Source organism: Bidens hawaiensis, unplaced genomic scaffold (genome assembly GCF_021521415.1).
Source record: "Bidens hawaiensis isolate Kalapana, Puna unplaced genomic scaffold, B.hawaiensis_p1.1 tig00078586_1, whole genome shotgun sequence".
Taxonomy (NCBI): Eukaryota; Viridiplantae; Streptophyta; class Magnoliopsida; order Asterales; family Asteraceae; genus Bidens; species Bidens hawaiensis.
Window position 1 is genome coordinate 928 of NW_027503464.1, and position 23,733 is coordinate 24,660.

At 35.3% G+C, this 23,733-nt stretch overlaps 2 protein-coding genes and 1 pseudogene across 3 annotated transcripts; 1 reads left to right on the forward strand and 2 right to left on the reverse strand.

The window, feature by feature from the left end:
• Positions 1 to 555: 555 nt before the first annotated feature.
• LOC143606963 (uncharacterized) lies at positions 556 to 4,915 on the forward strand. The gene is made up of 3 exons (XM_077082569.1): positions 556 to 781; positions 943 to 1,064; positions 4,742 to 4,915. The coding sequence occupies exons 1-3, from the start codon at positions 556 to 558 to the stop codon at positions 4,913 to 4,915; spliced, it is 522 nt and encodes a 173-aa protein (XP_076938684.1).
• A 6,008-nt stretch (positions 4,916 to 10,923) lies between these two features.
• LOC143606965 (early nodulin-93-like) lies at positions 10,924 to 13,051 on the reverse strand. Its single transcript, XM_077082570.1, has 4 exons — positions 12,992 to 13,051; positions 12,847 to 12,908; positions 11,109 to 11,184; positions 10,924 to 11,022 (listed from the first exon to the last, which is right to left on the reverse strand). The coding sequence occupies exons 1-4, from the start codon at positions 13,032 to 13,034 to the stop codon at positions 10,931 to 10,933; spliced, it is 273 nt and encodes a 90-aa protein (XP_076938685.1). The 5' UTR covers positions 13,035 to 13,051; the 3' UTR covers positions 10,924 to 10,930.
• Positions 13,052 to 19,937: 6,886 nt separating this feature from the next.
• LOC143606964 (protein kinase PINOID 2 pseudogene) lies at positions 19,938 to 22,163 on the reverse strand (annotated as a pseudogene). The gene is made up of 2 exons (XR_013148849.1): positions 21,489 to 22,163; positions 19,938 to 20,961 (listed from the first exon to the last, which is right to left on the reverse strand). The product of XR_013148849.1 is annotated as a protein kinase PINOID 2 pseudogene (transcript).
• Between the last annotated feature and the right edge of the window lie 1,570 nt (positions 22,164 to 23,733).

Consider the following 23,733-nt stretch of genomic DNA (forward strand, 5'->3'; position numbering starts at 1 on the left):
TAATAGTCGTTAGGGTTATAATCGTTCTAAATTCTAATCGTTCACTGTCTGCCTGCCTGGGTTTCAATAATCGTTAACTGTTTGGTACTAATCGAGTAATCGGACTAAATATCTAAGCATAGAAGATCAGCTGGTGTAAAACAGGCTTAATGCATATGATATTTTGATTGATTAGCTAGCAACTAATTGTACACATTTTGTTCAATCGTATCACTCGTCACTGCTTGATTTCAAATTTTGATGAATTAGGTTTTGGAAGAGTGAATGCATGAATTTTTTGTGTTTTAACTCAGCTGGTTACTGTATAATTTCTGAAAATTAGGTTTTAGCAATCACAGGATTTGTGCATTTAACCTGTGAATTTGTGATCTGTTAGCTTTTGAAAGATCTACGTGTACAACTAATAGATACAAATACAAATACAAATAGTTGTGATGTGATTTTGAGTTCCATTTTAGGGTTTCTTTCTTTGTTGATCGAATTCATTATACTACTACTAATAAAGCAAGAAATTGTTGTTTCAATTGGTTATTCAGAGGTAGGTAGCTAATCATGATGCTTTTGGGGGCCATAAGATCCGTAAGAACCACCACCCGTCTAATTTACTCAAGATCCACCACCACCCGATTGGGGTGGTTGTTTTCACCACCCACCGACTGCAACAATCACCTCCCCGCATCATCAAGGTTTATACAGAGCCTCACCGATACCCGCTTTCCTAAACGAAGACCCCCCCTTGTTAAGCCCCCCCGAAGGAAAAGGGCTACCTCAAAACCTCCAGGTTTCTTTCTTTCTTTACATTTTCATCTTCAATTCAATTCAATGCTTCAAAATGTGATTTAGGAGTTTTTTTGTAATTTTACCCAATTGTTTAGGTGATTGATACTCTAGAACAACATCATAAGGTGTTGTAAAGTATGATTTTTTTCTTGGAAAATGCAGGGCCTTATGCTTGGGTCAACTATGTTCCTGATCAACCGATACCTGCAAATCAACCCAATGTTGGAAGCGTTAAACGTAGAAATGAAAAAAAGCGGATAAGACTGCGTAAGGCCTTTATACTGGTACGGGTCTCTCCAGCTTTTCTTTTATTACATAGTAATAATCATGTAGTCGTCTTATTATTCCACATTTATGTGAGGACAAATTTTAGTTGAAAACCTTACGGGCTTTCACTTTTGTCCAACTAAGGACTCAAACCTTTTATTTTCATGATTAAATCCTCTAACTTGATAAAAAGTTAATGACGAAAGGTCTTTTTTTATTAAGTGAATGGATTTCATCATGCAAAAATGGGCCTTTGATCAACTTTTAACAAGTTAAAGAATTTAGTTGTCCAAAAACTAAAACTTTAAACGAATCTAACGTTCTGCGAACCGTTTGGGCGGTGTTCGTCTGTTTATTAATCGGACAAATACAAACATGCTAGTTCATGTTTGTTTGGTTCATTAGCAAGCCTAGACATTTTTGTTAAAAACAGTTTCATTAAAAAGGTCATTTGTGTTAAATCTCAGCAAGTTAAGGGATTATATTATGTAATTATGGTAGTCATATTTGACACGCTAATAAATAGTAACTTATTAAAAGGTTTAAAATATTGAATAAAAAGTGTCTCAGATCAAACAGCCATACTAAACTAGTTTTATACCCGTCCGGTGGACGGGTTGCTTAATGTCATGATGTCATAAGTATCTTTGTTAGCATTAAAAAAAATACAATCTTTATCAACTTCAATATTTTTTCCAACAATGATCATACTTCACTTGATGATTGCTTAATCTTCTCTTTTTGACATCAAATTGCCCTATTCTTCATTGCTTTAGTCTTCTCCAGTGATTAAATTCACTTGATGATTGGGCGTCAATAAATTTAAAATCAGACCCATCACCTGTACAATTTTTGGTTTTCAAACTATCTAAGAAAAAATAACCACAAAAATATATCCCAAATTAACCAAACCAATTCTGCAAGTACCAGAAGTATAATAATACCTAGTTTTATACCCACCCAATGGCCCACGTTAATGATACCAAAATTTTAACCTGTTATCACAATAATTTGGACCTGTTCATTAACACCTTAACAATAAAAAAGTATTACACGTTTCCTATTTGAATTTTACTCGTTAATAAAAATCTTTTGACCCGTTGGTGAAAATCACGGTTTCAACAGATAACCCGTTAATAATACCAAACTTTTACACGGTACTGGGTAATTTTGACCCGTTAATTACAAATATTGAGAAAAAAAAATCAAACTTGAGCTACCCAAAGTGCCAACCAACCAGTACAACAACACAAAATATCATATCATCAAGTTATTCATTTGATGAACTAAAGTTCAAGTTCAAAGCATTACTAATTCCATTACAATCTCAAAGTAGGTTGAAATAATTTTACAAAGAATGTTGGAATTTACAAAGTGGTCAGTTACTCGTGAAAACATAAAAGAACTAAACATAAGACGAGGTCAAAACAGCTATATAATGCAAACGAAAACATAAATTTGAGACTTGCATAGTTTCTTTAAAAACAGCTTTATATATCACACCATTGTAATAATCAAGTCCTCTTTCTAAACTCAAATCAAGAACCACTTTGTCCACGCATCATTGACTATTGAGACATGGAGCTGTTTATTGATCAACCGTGATAATTTATCACTGTAATTTTGCTTTCCCCTGCATAATACAACAATGCCAATAAGAGATTCTTATGAGCATATATAAAATTAATATTACATTATCTATAGAGTTGCTTTATAATTAACACCTATTTAACTTCCTAATTTCCCGAATTTCCCTGGTTTTTATTTTATTTGATGTCAAATCTGGCCCGTGTTTCAGATGTGTGTATGCTACCCGAAGAGCAGCAAATAAGTTTCCAAAACTTCAAATACCAAATCTAAAAATTCTTTTGATTTGGTTGAATCTGTAGCCACAACTTTTGGAATTTCCAAATCTGCCCCTAGTAACAAATTACTAATTATTGTGCTGCAATTAACACTTGTAACAACTCGAAATGCCCTCAAAGCTGATCTGTTTAACTCGTAAACAGCAAAAGCATCCCCAACCGTTTTGATTTAAATCCTGTATACAAATCGTTACTGATTGCGGTTATTGAACATAAACAAAGTACCAATAATACCTTCGAAAAACGATGAAAAAGTGCCATTTTCTTCAAGTATTTGTCGCACATTGTGATTACAATTGATTTGGTTAGAATGCTTGTGTGTTGACCTTTTGCACATCTGGATGGCATAAAGGTTAAAAAAATTAAATGTAAGAATTAACTACAAATGTGTGCAATAGAAATACATGTTTTATTTATTTATTTTTGTAGACGTTGCTTCATAACTTCAAAGAATGGAAGCAAATAAAAAGTTAAACGGCAGAATATAAACATATTTCAAATGGGAAGCCTTACAAAATTGATAGGTTCCTCAAATTTCCAAGTGATGTGGTTAAACTTCCATTAAGAGAGTTACTATAGACGTCCCTAGAAAATTCATAATCAAAACTTCAATTATATCTTGATACAAAGATCAATTATTGAAGATATTCATGGTTTTGAATATTCAAACATATAATCTTCATCAAAGAAGGTAAATCCATGTAAAGAAATTGTTGAAAACAGCTGGTGTGCATAACCAATTATACAAATGAACCTGTTGAAATTTAGAGCAATTCAAATATATATATATAGGGGCGGGTTATAGTAAAAAGAGATAGTTTTCTAGGAAGAGTAAGAATAGATCTAGGCCCTTGGATCTAGGATCTAATGGTTAAGATTAGTAGTTTCAAAAATACCAAATAGTTTCCTAGGATCTAGGATTTAGCCTACATAGTTCCCTAAATAGGCTCACATAGTTTCCTAACTCTAAATTTTATGTCCTTCCTACTTTTTCTACAAAACTATGTATTTTTATTTTAACCATTTTCTATATATATATATATATGTATATATATAGGGATAGGTTATTGTAAAAAGACAATGTTTCCTAGGAATGGTAAGAAATAATTATAGGCCATTAGATTAGGGGATCCAAGGGTTGAGATTTAAAATTACCAAAAGCCGACATAGTTTTCTAGAATTACTCTTTCACCATTATAACTGACATAGTTTCCTAGAATTATTCTTTTACCATAAGTTTTAATGCCAAATGTCAAAAATATATTGGTTCTTACCATTCCTAGGAAACTCTTTATTCTTATTTGAACCCTTTTATATGTATATATATATATATATACATGTTAATAATTTGATAGAATTACCTGATTATGGTTTGTTGCTCTTTCTCTATAGATAAGCCACCCTAAAGAGATTGTATCAAACATCAAGTTTTTAGCCTTAAATGTACATACATATATAAGTACATGATTACATCATATATGATCAGATGTTAAATCAATAAAATACCTGGATTGTGCTTAACGCCCTTAGTAGCCCTAGAGATCCTCTTCCGTTTATAACAACTTGTTCCCCTGGGTTTATCAAATGATTAACCGGCTGAATGATGCATAGGTTGAATACGTTTATATTCTACCAGTTTGTGTCATTATGACTTTGTATGGGAGCACGGGGGAGGTGAGAAATCAAAACCGTCCATAACTGTAGATTTCTAGGAGAGAGAGTGTAGAATATATTATATAATTTTGATCTGTTAAACCTAACCAACCGATCTTTTTTGCTAGATCTGAATTTAGAATTTAGAATATTAATCGGATTTTGATGTTGCGCAGGCTGAAAAGAAGAAACGAAAGGCTCAGTTGCAGGAAGCTAACAAGAAGAAGAAAATGAAGAGGATAGAAAGGAAAATGGCTGCTGTAGCAAGGGATAGAGCATGGGCTGAAAGACTAGCAGAGTTGCAGCAGATTGAAGAAGATAAAAAGAAGGCAGCAGCAGCTATGACTTAATTTCTGCAATTTCTTAGAATCTTGAATGTAGTCTTTATGTTTCTCAATTGAGTTTTCTCTTAAAAGATAATGTGTTTTGTGATTCATGACTTGATGCCATCTGATGTTTGGTTCAATGATGCATTGTTAAGTATGTTGGTAATAATAACCTTTTTCATTTTATATTACAGGTTGTATACTATTAAGAATAAGAACATACTAATTATGTAATTAAAGGCAGACACAATCTTTTTTAGTCACAAAGCTTAGAGGTAGCCTCTCATATGCCTTCAATGGCCATGGGACGCTTATTAGTAATCTGATTATACAGTTTCGGGTTTGCTTGTCAGATTCGGGTTCGTTTGTGTCCCTAATGACCCATTCTTCATGTCCTTGGTTCCTACTTAGACGAGAAAATGTGAGTTAAAGAGAAAGTTATAGATATGTCGGAGACGAAGCCTTTTTTTCTCCATATCTTCTTAATAGAACCCATAATGGTTTTCTCAACAACTGCATCTTTTTTTTTCTCAATATATTTTTAATAGAACCCAGGATTATGTTAAAATAAGAAGTTAGTTTTTCATAAGAAGAATAAGAAATAAACTTAGCCATTAAATTGTGTAATGGATGGCCAAGATTAAATTGAATGAATTCATTAAACAAAAAAGGTGTAGGGGTATTATGGTTCATGCAGAAAATAGTCTCTTTTTTTTTTTTAGGAAAATTGGATTTTAATAATCCCAACTTTCTGTTATTGGCCGATAATAATCCCAACTTAGTTTATTCCTACCAGTGGTCCCAATTTTAAAAAAATTGGCTCTCAATGGCCCTCAGTTAAAAAAAACCTAACGGCGTCAAGGTAAAACATGTATTTCCATCATTTGTTGCAGTTACAAAACATGTGATATGTTGTATCAGGCTGTGTTTAAAAGCATAATGAGTTTTGCCTTTTAAGCTTTGTTGGATATTATGGTTTAAACTATTGTGAAGGCTGATAATTGTATATTGCTAATGTTTAGTTGATAGTGGTCTAAATCATATACATATTATATAAACATTTCCTAAACTTTTAATAGTTTTTGAGTTCGTTTTGATTAAATATTGCTCTTATATAGTTAATAGCTGGATTTTAAAGGTTACTGTTGCCGTAAAAAAAAATCAAAAGAATTCGAAGGAGCTAATTGATATCTTTCTTAGTCATCAATTTTCAGCAAAAGGTTATTATAATCTACCATTATCATTTAAAATCATATAAAGTGTATATTTTGCTGAATTTGTTCCCCCTCATGCTGTACATTGTTTCCTTCATCTTATTTTAAGTTATTGCAGTATTTTTCTATTATCTTATTTTACACCATTAATAATATGAACTCTTCCACTTAATAGTTTTCTAGAGTTTCATTTTAGGCTGCTGCTACAAAAAAGAAGATCCTTGATGAGTACTCGAAGATCTTGGTTGCTACTAATGTTTCTTTATTTAATTAGTTCAACATATATCCTCACCAATGCCACAAGGTACTGTTTAGTAACTCGTGAGAGAGATAATCAACGCCTGAGTGTTTGGTTGCTCATTTTGTTGATAAGGTAATTGTGTTTCTAGCCTATTTAAAGGTTTTTATCACATGATGATTGTGTGTAATTTGTAATGTTGACTTTCCACTATTTTGTTAGGTTGACCAAGTTAGGTTGACTTTCTTTGTTTGAATGTTATGGAGCTTTTCAGAGCATGTTTGGGATTGAGTTTGAAAAATGCTTATTGGCTTATTGGTATTTTCAAAAAGCCAATAAATTAAAATGTGTTTGGCAATCACAAAAAACTTTCTTATTTTACAATTTTGAAAGGGTTGAAAAGCATTTTTTTAAAAGCCCCAAATCCTGGCTTTTCAAAAGCCAATAAGCATTTTTCAAACTCAATCCCAAACATGCTCTCGGGCATAAACGATTCTGAGACCGAGAGTTATTTTCCATATGATGAAAACTAGCTCTCATATGTGTAATGGTGACTGTTGATGGGAAGATTGATGGTGCTTTTGTAGTCACTGGCCCGGTCAAACCTGAGGTTGCAAACTTGATTTTTTTTATTTGTTTTCTTAATTTTGTTAAATATTGAACACGTTGACAAATTTTTAGTTTGATATGTTTTGTAATTTTTGTACATATATATATATAAATAGTTTTAATAAATTTTGTTGCAAATAAATCGTGACTGCAATGCGACCAATCAATAGTATGCAAATTAAGCTATCGGTTGCAAGATCAGCAACTGCAGCAGAGTGGTCGCAAGACAGCAACAATGGTTACAAGATTTGTCCGGTGGTCGCAATATTTGCGATGGAAGTGTAACTTGCAGGATTTGCAACTGCAGCAGTGGTCGCAATATTTGCTACTTCAGCAATGATAGCAAAGTTTGCAACGACATGTCGGCCGCAAGGTTTTCGACGGAGAAGTGGTCGCAAAGTCGTCGCAACAGAGCAACTGCGACCAGCGTTTTTCCGACTGCAATTTCTGTTGCAAAATAGTCGCAATAGGGCAATGTGACTGTTTAGCGACCGCAAATACGGTCACAAATGCCTATTTTTCTTTGGGTCCAGTCAACGCCAAGTGATACAATATGATTAGATGAATTCACACGCTGGCTTCAACGACAACTCGACAACATATAGCCTTAAAAGAAAATAATAAAGTATGTAAACGTTATGAGTGGTTGGGTCCAGTCAACATCACGTGACACAATATGATTGAATGAATTCACACGCCGGCTTTAACGATAACACATAACCTTAAAAGAAAATTGGTATAGCCTTTTTTTAGTAGGCAAACACTCCAAAGAAAAGAGAGGGAGAACAAGACTTTTTGGGGCAATTTTCTGATATCTTTCAAATGCAACAATTACAAGTATTTAAAGATGCATGAGAATACATGTCCACCATGCTTGTTTGCATGTTCACCATGTCCTTTCCCTTATTCTTAGCCATGATCTACCACTACTTTACCCTACATGCATGCAATTAACTTGAACAATTCAACATAAACAAACTGACAAAATAAACGTGGCTTAATACTAAATGATGGTGGGCTTGACTTTTAATCCAACAATCGGTTGGGCTTCTTCCTGTCACGTATAGACCGGTTGTTAATCATTGATTGGGCCTGCTCCTGCATGTGGTTGGGCTGGGCCGTATCATCACTCTCCCCTTCAAGAACGACGTTGTCCTCATCGTCGAAAAAGGACAATAATACCAATAATACCGGTGACGAAAAAGGACTTTGGCTATGGCGGATAATCCCATCACGAAGCATCTCATCAATCAATTGGGTCATTACTTGTTTCTGGAAATGAGGGTAGCGATAAGGTTTTACATTCACCGGTTGGTTATCATTAAGTAAGGGGATATGATGGTCATGAGGCCGTGAAGGTGGTAAGGTATGTGGGATGTCGAAAACCAATTGAAATTTGGCGAGTAAGTCGGCGATGACGGTGTCAGTGTGAGGAGAGAGATTGGTAGAGGATGGGGTGTTCGGAGGTGAGTCCGAAATTAAAGCATGAAGCAAAGCAATGGATCCGTGGCGGAGAATAGAAGATAAGGAACTGGAGGTTACCTGCTTGGTCATAGGCTCCCCTTTGAGGGTTGTTAGCTTGCCATTGATAGTGAAAGGAGAGTTATGGGACTGAAAAATCGGCGGTGATTGGACCAAGAGTTCCCAACCAGGAGATACCAAGAACGACATCGGCTCCGTGAACCGGAAAAACGAAGAATGGAATCTGGAAGGCTGCCTTTTGCAATTGCAATGGGACATCAGGAAAGTGTCCTTGACAGTAAATGTGCTGGCCATTTCCAACCATAACAGCAAATGGTTGTAATGGTTTTGTCGATAGACCCAAGGCGTAGGCTATCCGTGGTTGTATAATATTGTGGGTACTACCACAATCAACTAAAACCGTAACTGGTTTCCCATTGATGTATCCCGTGATACGAAGGGTTTGCAAGGAGGACATACCAAAATAGGCGGCATCGGACAAGGACATAAATTGTGAAGGTGCTACGTTGTTCTCCTGCTGATCGGGTGGGTCATCTAAGGAAGCAAGTTGATCTTCGTTATCTACAATCAACAAGAATTGTGGAGGAGAACATTTGTGGCCGGGGAAAAACTTTTCGGGGCACCGAAAACATAAGCCTTCTTTTCGACGTTGTTGGATAGCTTTTGGGGAGAGTTTGGTGAATGGTAGAGGTTTGGGTGGTGACGGTAGGAGTGGTGGGTTGGTTATGGTTGGGGTGGTGGTGGTATTTGGTTTGGTGAGAGTGGTGGTAGTGGTGGACGACATGGAGGAGATCGGGGAAACAGGTGGTGTGGTGGAGTTTGTTGTAGAATAGGTTTTTGTGAGATAAGGTGGTTTGATTTTAAACAAATGGTTGAATTTGTCTTCAATGCGTCGGGCCAGGCCACAAGCCTCTTCAAACGAAGTGGGCCTAATGATAGCTATTTCGGCCTGTATCTCAGGTTTAAGCCCAGAAATAAAACAATTGATTAGGGTTTGGGCCGATAGACCTGTGATACTGTTGCTCAAGCGCTCAAATTCTGTTTGGTATTCTGGCACCGTGTTTTTTTGGTGTAACTTGAATAAGGTTGCTTCATGATTATCAAACGTCGATGGACAAAATCGAAGTTCAACGGATCGTTTGAAGGCTGCCCAGGTTCCCAGCAAGCCGTTGGTTGATTGGTTTTGGTACCATGTTAACGCATCGCCAACAAAGTGAAACGCGGTGAGGGTGACGCGTTCCTGTGGAGGAATTTGGTAGTATGTGAAATAATTTTCTGCTTGAAATATCCAACCCAACGGGTTTGTTCCATCGAACATTGGTAATTGAATTTTGGGTGATCTGGGGTTGCGTGGTTGAGTAAGGTTTGGGGCCGGTTTGGAGGTTTCATCGTCGTCGGATCCAGGAGCTAGATGGTCGGTAAGTTTGGTGATATGATTGATGAGTCGGGCGGTGTTTTCGGTTTGGGTGTCGAGTTTGGTGTTTAGGTTGGTGGTGGCTTGGACCAATGCTGCAATCTGGGTATTAAGGTTGGCTTGAATGTTGGCTGAATTGGTGGTGATGGAAATCAATTGATTCAATTGATCAGTGGCGGTCGGCGGCAAGTCATCCGATGATGTAGTGTCTTTGCGAGGCGGCATGATGGAGGGTGTTAAGACGTGAATGAAAGCACCAAGATGGTATAGCCTTTTTTAGTAGGCAAACACTCCAAAGAAAAGAGAGGGAGAACAAGACTTTTTGGGGCAATTTTCTAATATCTTTCAAATGCAACAATTACAAGTATTTAAAGATGCATGAGAATACATGTCCACCATGCATGTTTGCATGTTCACCATGTCCCTTCCCTTATTCTTAGCCATGATCTACCACTACTTTACCCTACATGCATGCAATTAACTTGAACAATTCAACATAAACAAACTGACAAAATAAACGTGGCTTAATACTAAATGAAGGTGGGCTTGACTTTTAATCCAACAATCGGTTGGGCTTCTTCCTGTCACGTATAGGCCGGTTGTTAATCATTGACTGGGCCTGCTCCTGCATGTGGTTGGGCTGGGCCGTATCAAAAATAATGAAGTATGTAAACGTTATGAGTGGTTGGGTCCAGTCAACGCCACGTGACACAATATGATTGGATGCATTCACATGCCGGCTTCAGCGACAACACATAGCCTTAAAATAAAATAATAAAGTATGTAAACGTTATGAGAACCATGGGTTTTGTATTGTGAAAGTATCTAACTGTTTATAACAAAAAAACAAATTATAAAACTAGTGACATCTTAATTTCTTTTTAATTACTTCTAGCATATGCTAATTTCAACACTTTCTTAGGTCATCGCAATCTTCAATTTAAAGAGCCTCGTTGCTGATGTTTATTTAACTGCTTCTTTGCATGGAAACTTCAATATATTATTTTGAAGTAAAAACCGAAACAGACCTTGAAATATTTACATCTGGTCGAAATCGTAAACATTAAACAACTCGTCGATCTTTAGTTTCCTGCTTCATTGTTATTGAAGGAGTTTCGGCGAGCCGATGCCAGAATAGTCTTGTCTGCAACTATAAAATAAGCCGCTCCAGCCACTATATGTTTATATAATTCTTGTCACACAATTATGTAATACAAAAACATAAATATAAGTAAAATTTTATATAAAAATGTAGCTAACCAGTGGAAACAACAAGAGCTTGTGCAGTGGTATTGAGATTAGCTCTTCCCCATGGTAGCATCCTTGCAACAGCCACCTGCAGTAGTATTATACATGCACATATACGTATAAGCATACATATGTATATAGATATACAATATATATATAGATATTTGAGGGCCTGCTATACAAACACCACCCACCCTGCCAACTAGTGTCTCTTACATCATACACACAGGCGTAGTTAGGATTTTTTTTCTATGGGTTTGGAAATTTTTAAGGGACGGACGACTAATTGTGTGTCACTAAAGTTCGAGTTTTTCTGTCTAGTCCGATTAAGTGGTTTGGGTTAAGTCACATAATAATAAAAAGGAAAAATCAAATTATTTTTAGATGAAATGTGGGTTAGTTTCGTTGTCAAGGTTTCTAAGGGTTTGGTGTAAACAATTCTACGGGTTTGATGTCGAAATTTCTACGGGTGCGATGTCAAAATTGCCGTATATATAACACTAAGATACGTTTTTCTACGGGTTCGGCTGAACCCAAGGGCGAAGTTCTTTGGGGATCCGAGGTGGCCCCGGTCACTGTCATTTTTTCCATTAGTAGATAAATTTCATGATTTTTCCTGGAAATTTTTATAAGTATTAAGCGCGGTCACCCCGATTTATTTTTCCAAGATGCTACCTATCACCACTGTTTTTTTTTAAATATAATACCTCATCGCTTGATTTTTTTTAAAAAAATCTTGCAGTCTTTATAAACAAAAGTTACAAAATAATAATCGAATAGTAAAAAACTTTGTTTTTATAAACCTCAAAATTGAGAGGGCAAGGGTGCTACTTGTAAAAATAAAAACATGTTTAAACAAAACATAAAAAAAGAACGGGGATTTATTAAGGATTTATTAGAGAGCAGAAAATTACTCTTTTACAATATCAATTGCAGAATTTTAAATTTTCAAATGTCAAAGAATATCAATCTTGGTGTTTTAAGTATTTCTGATTTATGCAAGTCTTGTGGAAACTCAGAAATGTGAGTGGCTCGGCTAATCTTGACACCTCCAGTTTCTACTTCAACAACATAGAGGGGGTTTTCAACAATGAAAATATTCAAGAATCGCCTTCGTAATAAGATGTCATATGAGTATCTCGCGAATAGATTGGTGGCTTACATAGAAAAAGAATTTGCTGAAACATTTGATTCGGAATCCATAATTGAGGAATTCAAAAATCTTAAAGGTAGTCGAGCTGCTTTGTAATTCTTCTTCTAAGGTACTAACAATTCCTCTCGGCTCTCGCATTATTATGAATATTTTAGGTCTTTGTGAGATAAAAAACTATCTAGTTTTTTTATTAATTGTAAGAACAACCCATTAGAATGAATGAAAAAATTAGATATATAGATGTCATATTGTTTGATCCGACCCAAACCAAACCACCGACACGAACCGAATTGTCGACCCGAAAACTTTTAGGTCCGTGACTTCGGTCACCGTCGTGACGAAAGCCAAGCTTCGTCGCTGGCTGAACCCGTTCCCAAAAGCTGCCTACGCCCCTGCATACACATGTATGATGATGCCATGCGAGTTGTATGATGTCAAATCAAGTCTGCATCTCTGTGTATGATAGGGCAAAACATAATACACGACTGTGTGATTTGCCCATCATATATACGACCCGTATGACATGTTAGTGATGTTTGGTGTTCCTTTAGACGCAACCATATTAATTTGTAATAATGAATTAATATTTGGACTAACAGTTGGAATTGCAGTGAGAATTGCAGCTATTCCAGCAGCCTTGGTTCCAGCAACAACTCCATCTAAACAGCCAACATAAATGTGTATACACTTTAGTCATCTAATTTGAAATTAAATTACATATATAAAGATAACATGTAACTACCATGAGACTGTTTCTTGGCTAGTTCTTGGTTGAATGAAGCCATTATTAAGACTCAAGAGAGTGGTGAAGTTCAAGTAGTTTTAAGGAAAGTAGTGAAGTGATGACTTGGTATTTATAAGTAATGAAGTCGGATGTTTTCAAAATTTGTTTATAAATATAAATAAATTTACATAGAAGTGTTAGATATAGTAGATGAGACATTTGTATGTATGTTACTTTTTTTATTTGTACTTTATTTTTAACATGTTTAATTTTTATGTATCAATTTATTTTCTTAAAACCTATGTTTTCATAACCGGGTGAACCAGACGAGCAATCGGTTCAAAACAAATTTGGTAAAAAACGACGGTTAGGGTTGAAAAATGATTTTTTTTTAAATATATTTGTTCATAGTAAACCTAGTTCAACCGGTCCGGTTTTTCGGTCGAACCGGTTCAGACCTCCCGGGTCTCTTGTAAACAAGCAAACTACATAGAATTGGACTGGCCAGTGGACCGAATCCCGGTCGGACCATCGGCCGATCCGGTCTCAACAACATTGCTAAAAACATGGGCGAGGTATTCATTTAATACATTTCTTAGGCCGGTCGTTATGCGAGGGCAAGAGCCCAACGCTATGTTGAGGTGGCTAATTAACGTGGTAGCGAGCGTGATAACATATGGAATAAGGTGAGTCCATTCACTAACAACAAAACATTTTTTGTTTTTCTTTATTTTTGCGATTATCATAGCTAGTTAGTTAAGCTAATTAATCTAAAGCGCGCTAGTCAACGGGTACATTAGTTTAAGCCTTACTGTTTACATACTAATAACGTGACGTTTTAACTAACCTATGATTTAACAACCACAACACGTAACTTAATGTTATTATAGAAACTAGAGAGTATGATTTCACAAACATGTTTAAAATCATGTAGTTATGCCTAAAAAAATTAATGTTTACTATATTTTTTTCATTTAAAATTTATTGACAAACACGTGGTGTTGGGCTGTGTTCTTTTTCTGAAATATGGATATACTATATCCTTTGCTACTATATCCACTACGGATGTTCACCAGCACAACATTCTATGCTTATGCCTATATGTCGTACCAAATATTATTTTTGTAGTCTATTTTTGTAACACCAAACACATGAACTAAAAAACATAGTTTTTCATAACATAACATGAAGTCTTGCTAGTTAAAAATGTACTTTTATGTAAGTTAAAACCCTTACACGTCGGCATTTTCTACATTTATCTTGTTATATTTATAAAAAAATTTGTACTTTAATGTGGGGGATATAAAGTTAAAAAATAAAGCTGTCATTTTGTAATGATTTTCTTTGGGAGGTGGGAAGTTGCAGTTACCCGCTAGACCATGGTAAGCCTATCACAATTTTCTTTAGGTGTTACACTCTCTCATTTAGAAACACGTATCTTGAACCGCAATAGCGCATCGGTATACGTACCTGGGCCTGGTGCCGGTGGGCTTTGGCCTGCATTAGACCACCCGTGGTAGAGCGTCATCTCCATTCCATGGAGCCTTATAGCGTTGGGAACAACATCCCGGGGCGCTATAGAGGGGGGTTCCCACATAGCGTCAAAAGGGGGGAATGGTGGAAGTTGATTGGTGGTTGGTTTATTTTTTTTTTAATGAAATATAATACTAATAAGGTTATGATTTGAAATGACTTTATCCACTACACATGGCCTTAGTTAGACCCATATATATCTATTCAACTGAGCCGTCTTAAAAAATCACTAAAAAGAATTTGGGCCGAAAGCAAGTATATTCAGGCCTTAAGTATTATAGAGTTTAAACGGGTGTTATGATTTCAGAAATTGAACCGTAGATTATAGACTTTGGTCATAAGTTTGAAAAGTTTAAATACATTATATATATAGGTGGGATATTTTAAGAACCATGTTGAGTTTTAAGAACTTAAGAACTCAATTCTTAGCCACACATTTAATTAAATGAATTGAAATATGTGGTCGAGATCAAATCTGATTAAAAAGTCAAAGTAAGAGAAAGAATAAAGATGTAAGTGATTACACTAATTTTTACGTCCGTTACACATGTGTAAAAAGTCGACTCGGTGCGTAAAAAATTCTGTAATTTTTTTTATGTATATGTAACCTACATATTATGCATGTGCAAAAAAAATTCGAACAAAAAATTGTTGCATTGAGTTCTTTCGAGTTCTTAAAACTCAAATTGGTTCTCATTTGAAATCTCCCCTACACACACACACAACGTTGTAAGTTGTATATATATTTTAAAAAAATGTATTAAACTTATAACACTTTCAAAAATATATATACAATATATTAAAAAAACAGAAAATTTTCGGGCTTGCCGGGTTGTCAAGCTTGTTGGCGTTGAGTCAACGCCGTTGACCTCTCTGTCCTGAATTCTGACTCATAGCCGGGCCTGCTATTCAGTAAAGGTGCACATGTCATGTTTGGACCTAAGCCAATTCGAGTTAAAACTACTATATTTTCGTCAAAGATGATCAAAACCGGTTTTCTTCTAAATGGTTTGGTTCGGCTTTAGCAGTTTTCAAAAGTAGCATCAACGGAGAAGATCTTCAAACCGATATCACCAAACGGGATTGCTAATTTGTTTGTGAACCGGTTAATATGTTTACCTCTAAGAAGGAATAAATCAAACACTTATATTTAGTAAATAAGATACAAATGAGTGCATGAAGCAATACATAGGTAATGGGTTCAATAATATGTCAAGCACAAATAAAATTTTAATATAAATTCAAATGGGCGTCATTTATTATGTTCACCATTGTTTTACTTCATACATGATTATTATTCAAATATGGTTTTGTAAATAATTATTAATAAAAAAAATGATTATTTGTGTTTAGAAATAAAGCAATTATGAAGATTTGACTGTTGAGCCATTTTGGGCAATCTAGACTTAAATGGGTCGGGCCGCAAGTTTGCGTAGTGGGTCTTTTATCTATTAACCTAAACAGCAAACATTTTAAAACAAAACATTTTATGGGTTCGTGTAAAACCTTATCTTTTTATTAAATGGGCTAAAAGAGTTACATACGGGCCCAAAGAAAAAGCCCAAAATGATCAAACAAAAAGCTCTAAAGGCCGAAAGCCCAAAATTCTTTTAGTGGCCCATTATGTTGGTTTCTTCACCAATCACCACTTCACCAGTCATAGTTGGAAAAAGTTGGATCATAAACGAAGTGTTTGAATCAAATACAAATGTCTTTTATCACTAGAAGTATATCATTGGTAATTATGTTAACATTAAAGTAATTATTATTACACTATAATTTTTGAACTACATTAACAATCATTACACTATATTATTTTTTTCAACATAATTACTTTAATTTAAAACTGTAATTACTCTAGTTATTTGTATGTTTTAATATGCTACTTACCCCACAAACAAAAACCGGGTCCTAGACAGAAACCAAGCCACTCCGAAACCAACAGAACCCAAACCACTCCATAACAAAAACCGGTTTAAAGTTGTAGCGAACCGAACCGTTGGTTTGTAATCAGTTTGATATTTCCCCTTTTTCACATGGTTTTCATTAGAACAATTAAATTAGTTAAACGACATCACATTATTACGTTTGAAAGTTAGTTGGTTTACTACTTTAATTTCTCTTTTTTACAATCTTTCTTGATTGCTCCAATTTTTAAACATGTTGATCCTTCAAAAAGAAAAATTTTCGTTTGCAAGTGTTTTTTTATTTTATTTCATAACTTCTAAATAAAAATAGAAAATAGAGATTGATTTTGTAATTAACACCATGCATCATAAAGCAATTCAAAGAAACCTCCAGCTTGGTCATTATGAGCATATTAGTTTTTTTCCACCATGTTTTCAAAATTACCACCACATGTTTTCCGGTAATAGATGAACCGTGATTAACAATTCAACACCATTTGAACGGCTTTAGTACAACTGGTTGTCGGGAGATTTTGAAAGGCTTACCATTCACGGGAGACTTTGTTAAGAAAGATTTTCTTTTCGATTATGTTGTTTAGGTTTTTTGTTTATGATTCCTTCTTGTAATTGTAATTTTAATTTGTATTAGGTAGCGTGGCTAAGAAACCTGTTAATTAGTACGTGACTTTGGTTTTCTTCCTTCCCGTTAGGTTTTCCTAACTTGTAAAGGTGTTTTATTTATTCAAGCTGCTGGTCCAAAAAAAAAAAAACCCACCTTACCTGAGTTAGAATCCTAGGATAATGATGTTCTCCTATGCTAGTGGCATACACTTGTGGTGATCGAACCAAAACATTAGAAAGGTTCCCATAAAATTCTTGTCACGTGCATTGTTCAAATCCGAATACATTCTTTTTGTCTTACACTTAACCTAGCTACCATTTGCTAACTAAACCAAGGATCATTGGAGCTTAGGTTTTAAAATTAAAGTACATACCAGCTGTTAAGAGATTGATTATATTTATTTATTTATGTATATAGAGTTAGAGAAGTTAAAGTTGTAAGTGATGATTGTGAATTTTAAGAATGATTTTCCTCCAAAGAAATCTTACCACCGTAATTACTTTAATCATGCCTACCTTTTTATTTAAACCTTCAATTGATATGACATTCTTAACCGGTCCTTTTCATCTAAAAACAACCAATGTTTCTTTCTATATTACTTTTAGTTATACTTATACTTATGCATCTATCATGGAAATGCATATTTTTCAATTATATATATATACACACTTTACAAAAATAAATAAATAAATAAATAAAAAGTTGGACTAGTAATATATCATTTTTCTTTTTGAATGACCGACAAAATACAATATTAGAACAACTAGCTAGTGAGACGCCAGACGTACCAGTCATACCACCACCAAACACACCAGAAATCATAAAGAACATCAATTCTCTCAAGAAAGGTTGCATTTCCTCCCTCTATTTGATCCAAAGGAAAAATCTTTGTAATTATTTACATATATATAATGGTTTTTCATGAATTATATATATTTACAAAAATATCTGCAAAAACAGAAAATAATTGAGAAAAGGGGGGGGGGGGGTGAAAAAAGTGAGTGCCGCATGCAAAATGGGAGCTGACAAACTGACCAAAAATTCATGAAGAGTCTTTTGAATGATGAAATCATAGCCTCCTCCACTTGGACTCTTCATGATTTTGTGATGACTTTATCTTTTCGGACTCATACAATCTAATAAAGTATATCTATAATCATTTTTAATAAATAAAGTTTTTAAATATTACTTATAAATATTTATATACACACACCGGATAATCTCATTCTTTTAACAGAATTTAGACCAACTCTTAATATCCGAATAAATTTTTCTAAGACGGGTATGTCAACCGTACATACTAAGCTTGACTTACCCATAAACATCATGGACAAAACTCACTATTAATTGTGGGAGAATCTTATTAAGTCAAGTTTCGAACATGAGATCATAAGATCCAACGCCTTAATCATCACCCTAATTATATTATTGGAACAAAAGAGCAACTGCGTGTCATAAATGATAATGCATTTAGAAAATATATCGAAATATACATTTTATATTTTCTAAGATATGATAAAAAATATTACACTATATATATTAGGAGATTTTCATTAGGCTTGAGCTTATGTGTAGTGAAGAAGAGTTAACTGAAAATGAATAATGTCACTGTCATGAAGACTGAGTGACATTCATTAATTAAATCATCAAACATGTGTAATGATTTAACCAAGTTATTTAATCATTTTTCTTTTAATATTATTAAAATATGAGCAGACGAGTTGATGGTTGAAAAAACTTGTAAGCCCACCCATTATACCCTTCTCCCTCCCTAATTCCCAACGCCGGTCAATGCAATGGCGCCTTCCTCCTTTGACACCCATCTCCCTCCTTGTGTAATGGTGTTTTGACGCGGATTAATGTTGGATGGTCACATGGATGAAGCCATGTTGGCTCTACATGGTGGTTACACAGTTTTTAAAATACATTAAGGTACCGGAAGAAAATTAAATTAAAAAACCCCCAAAAAATAAAAGTTTTAGAAAAAGGGTTTATAAAAGTATTAAAGACAATGATGGATTTATGTAATTATTCAACCTCGCTTTAATCTTTGATAAAGACAAAAAAGACATGTGTATGTATATCTTCAATATGTAAATTTGTTGATGCTCATCTCATGTAGATAAAGTTATTTCTCGCATCCAAAATACCACATAATCAAGTACTTTAACGTGAAAGTCTTTTCCTTTCTTCAATGAAAGCTTTCGTTAAGAAAGACAGAACTAGCAAAGACGATAGAGGCCAACAACCCAACACAAAACACAACAATTAACTTTTACTTGTATGACGTGTTTAATAAATTAGTTATATTAAAGCTAAAGGATTTGAAATCTAATAAAAATGGAAGTGCAAGTTGACAGGTTGTAATTAAGTTGTAACGAGTGATATTGTTTTATGGTTGTTTTTTAGTGAATTAAAAGAGAAAATATAATTTCCGTGATTTAAGAGGTAAGTAATAATGGTGATCACATGAATTCATGAGAGGAAAAAACATGGGAGTGCAATGAGTTGCCCCCATACTTTACACCTACAAGCTGCTCATAGATAATAATATATAAATTAAATTAAAAATAAAACTATATGCAAGAAATCCATGACTACAACTAGTAAATATTCCAAAAAGTGCTTTCTAACTTACCAATCACATGTCAATGACTTAAACCTTTATCCGTCTAGTAACTGCTTAAAAAACATTGAGAAAATTTCTAATCATATAAAAAAAAATTGACATGACTTGAACCTTTATCCGTCTAGTAACTGTTTAATAAAAATTGAGAAATTTCTAATAATGTGAAAAGGTTTTCTAAGCCCGTCATTATCATTTATGCTTATAGAATACAGGAAGATTGCAACACATGATAAAATCCAAACTAAACATTATAAACTAGGCTAAATCCTCTCTTATGTTGCTACTTATTGTCGATTCAATAACCTTTTTCGTAACAATTTATACTTTTACGTATTAAAAATTATACATGGTTTTAAAATAAAAAATCGGCAAAGATCAACGAGACTAACCTAGAATTAGTTGTTCTTATTTACATAATGCCTCAAATTAAAAGTAATCAAAATGATGATTAGGGATTTGAAAGGGTGCATCTCTTTGTTTCTTGCTTAGCTTTGGCACCACTACCCTATTTCTGACCTTCATCATCTCACTTGGGACCTCAGGGGGCCTAACTGACCTAATCAAGGCCCAGTTCACACCCTTAAAAAACTCATGCTTCTTAATCTCAATTGAACCCTTCAAGCTTCCAATTCTTTTTTTAGGGTTCTTCACAAGAAGTCTTGCAATAAGGTCTTGAACCTTCACCATTTCTTCATATTCTTTACTTGAACTCACACCAATTCTTGGAAAACTTAAAGGTTTTGTTAATATATTGATGAGGGTTTTCTCATTATTCTCACCCTTAAAGGGTGTGACCCCATATAAAAGTTCATATAAGAAAACCCCTAGGGTCCACCAATCGACCGCACCACCATGACCCTGACCCGAGATCACTTCTGGGGCGAGGTACTCGTGGGTTCCAACGAATGACTTTGATCTTGCATTAACCGGTTCGGCTACTAACTCGGTGTTACATTCTTGAAATTCAACTTTTTCGGTTATTATAGTGGTGGAAGGAGTGGTTTTAGCTCTTCTAAATGAGAAACATGAAGAGAGGACGGGTTGAATTGGGATGACACAAGAGGGTGTTGAGCATCTTACGTTACGCTCATCGTCATCGTGGTCAAGTTGTCTGGATGGGTCGGGTTTTGACCGGATGAGTTTAGGCACAACTTCACATTTGAGTGAGAGATCAAAATCTGAGAGCATTATGTGACCATCTTCTCTAACGAGCACGTTTTAAGGCTTTAGATCTCGATAAACTATGCCCATCATGTGAAGATATTCTAGTGCTAGCAACGTTTCCGCAGCATAAAATCTGAAAATATTTAAGAAAACAAACCTTTGTAAAACAAAAATACAAAACTTATTATACACAAGTGATATAAAAGTTACCACACTCTTACATGAACAATTAGACACAAAATTACATGTAGAAAAGACTTAAATTAAGAAGAAAAAAAATCATTTGTTATGCCTAAACTTACTAGGCCTATAAGTAGTGTACGGAAAGGTTTTGACGAGCCAGATCATGTGGCAACCACTATAGGTGATTCCACCAATTAGGGCTTCGATTAATGTTTTCCCTAATATAATTATTTTTTTAACTCTTTTCTTTTTTAAGCCTAAAAGACATAAATCAAACTTAATCTACACATTTAAGTCTTTAGTTTAGTATTTAATTGCCAATAATAATTTTAAAAATTTGACAATATTTTCCAAATTTAATCAATAAAAACCCTATAAAAATGACCTTCATATGAAAATTTTAGAACCTATATTTTCTTGTCTTCTTTACAACAAAAGCAAGTATTCTTAATTAACACAACAAGAAGCTTTACTTACTTAGCAGACATAATATTGAAACACTTTGCCGGCTGCCGTTGTCGGGCGGCATGCAAGTCACCACCGGGACAAAACTCCATCACCAAACACGAATAATGCGAAGCATCAAACTCGGCATACAACGTAGGCAAAAACGGGTGATCCAAACCCGACAAGATCTCCTTCTCCATCTCCGCCCTTTGCAACTTCTTTCGTATCGCCAACGCCTCCCTATCGACCACTTTCATCGCATAATAACAACTACTAGGCAATCCCACAATCGGGTTCCTAATTTGGCACAAGTACACGTTCCCTATGTCACCTGACCCGACCCGTTTTATTATTTTAAAATGTTCCAGACTTATATGGCCACCTTTTTCAAGCCGCAGGCGCTTTATAGCTTCCCATGCGGCTTGATTAGCCTTGTGAGGCTTGTGTGATGGGTCCCCAGAGACAGAGCTTCAGCGACTGCCGAAGCTGACGTTGCTCATCCAACTCCTGCTAGAGTCTAGCACGGTGATGGATGAGCAACTGCTGTCGTAGTCGGATTCGTCTTTGGTTATTGTTGCCATGATGGCTTGAAGAGAGGAATAATAAGAGGAATGGAAGGTTGTATTTTGTTTTCCCTTTGGAGGGTTTATATATGTGTATGTGGGGAGACAGGCTTTTATGGAAAAAGCAGTGTTTTAATATTTTTTAGTTCTTATTTTTTTAAAAAAAATAAAAAACCTTTTTGAAATCAAGATTTTAAGGCATTTCGTTTAACATTATAAGTTGTATAGTGTGATTAACTTAAATTATATAAAAAGTCGGTTTAGAGAATATTTGTCGACGTACTACCACAGTTATATATTTATATAGAGAAATTAAGTAAGGTTGGTTAAGTAGTTAATTAGTAGTTATATATAGTGTGACAGAAAGAATATTGAAGAGGTAGGTCCCAGCAGAGCCCAGTTGGACCCGCAAGACTCACCTTGAAGAGGGAAGTCTGCGCAGAAACCAACTGGATCCGCAGGACCAACCATGCTCAGAGACGTGACGTCCTTACGCGCAGTACGCAAGCTGGTCCCGCAGGAAATGCCTCCCGATGGTGAAGGACTCCGCCTGTCCCCGCAGCCTCGGATACAAGCCATCAGGGAAGGCCACCCGCGTAGCATGGCTACACGCACAAGGCACTTAGCTCTCAATCACTCAGTGTCACCTGAAGGAATGAGCGAAGCCGGGAACAATCCCGCACAACGGCGGGAGGGGGAATACTCCCGCCGAAATAAGCCAGTCCGTACGATACGGGAAGATCTTCTGTACTGTACCTGACGAGGTATGGGAAAAAGATCTGACTAAAGGTACGACAGCTTATTGACAACAGTATGGCGAGCAGCATGCTCCTGTACTGTGTCACTATTAGCCGCTGCCTACTCACCAACTACTGCCATACCACGTGCGTAGCCGGCAGTTGGTGGAAAATGAATAGTACACAGCAGGCCTGGTCACTATCAGCCGCTGCCTACCCACCAACTACCAGCAGGGCACGTGCGTAGGCCACTGTTGGTGGAACAGGAACACTGTTGCAGCCGGCCACACCTCCTTGGAAACCTACCTTCGGCTATAAATACCACAAATGGTAAGACCATCTCATCTTATCATATTATCATCATATTATACCTGATATCTGCTCTAGCAATCTCTTAATATACATTTATATTTAAAGAGCAATCTAGTCTGATTCTCACGCCGGATGGTGGTCACAAGGAGGAACCCCCCCCTTCTCAGTGACAAGCTCACGGTGTCTGTTTTGCAGGTTATCAGAAGAACCATCTTCTCAGGGTCTCACCCCTCGTGGGAAACATCTATCTAACCCCCAGGTTACCAGTAATCTGCCCGGGGTCCGGTTAGTGTTTCTTCAAATATATATATATATATATACAGAATCATAGAAAATCGTAAGAACTCTAATAAACATACGTGTGGTTCAACGGAGCCAAGAATTATCGACGTGTTTGACAAATATAATCCGAAGAAAGAAAAATGAATATTAGTTGGTACGCATAAATCTTATTTTAATTTATGTAATTGTAATAATTACTTGAAAAAACATTAGTTAACTTTAATCAAATAATATAATCATTATTATATTTACACCATCATTTAATTTCATTTTCATACACAAATGATTTGTTACTTTAAATTAACCATTATTATGCATTAGTATGTAACTGGATCGTTGGCATCATAATCTTGATCTATTATAATACAAACACATAATGTT

Excerpts from the sequence above, each read along its gene's own strand:
- LOC143606963 (XM_077082569.1), top strand. The coding sequence starts at position 556 with ATGCTTTTGGGGGCCATAAGATCCGTAAGAACCACCACCCGTCTAATT. Across the intron at positions 782-942 it reads GGCTACCTCAAAACCTCCAG|GGCCTTATGCTTGGGTCAAC; the intron begins GTTTCTTTCTTT and ends TGGAAAATGCAG. Across the intron at positions 1,065-4,741 it reads TGCGTAAGGCCTTTATACTG|GCTGAAAAGAAGAAACGAAA; the intron begins GTACGGGTCTCT and ends GATGTTGCGCAG.
- LOC143606965 (XM_077082570.1), bottom strand. The coding sequence starts at position 13,034 with ATGGCTTCATTCAACCAAGAACTAGCCAAGAAACAGTCTCATG. Across the intron at positions 12,909-12,991 it reads AGCCAAGAAACAGTCTCATG|ATGGAGTTGTTGCTGGAACC; the intron begins GTAGTTACATGT and ends TTGGCTGTTTAG. Across the intron at positions 11,185-12,846 it reads TTCTCACTGCAATTCCAACT|GTGGCTGTTGCAAGGATGCT; the intron begins GTTAGTCCAAAT and ends ATACTACTGCAG.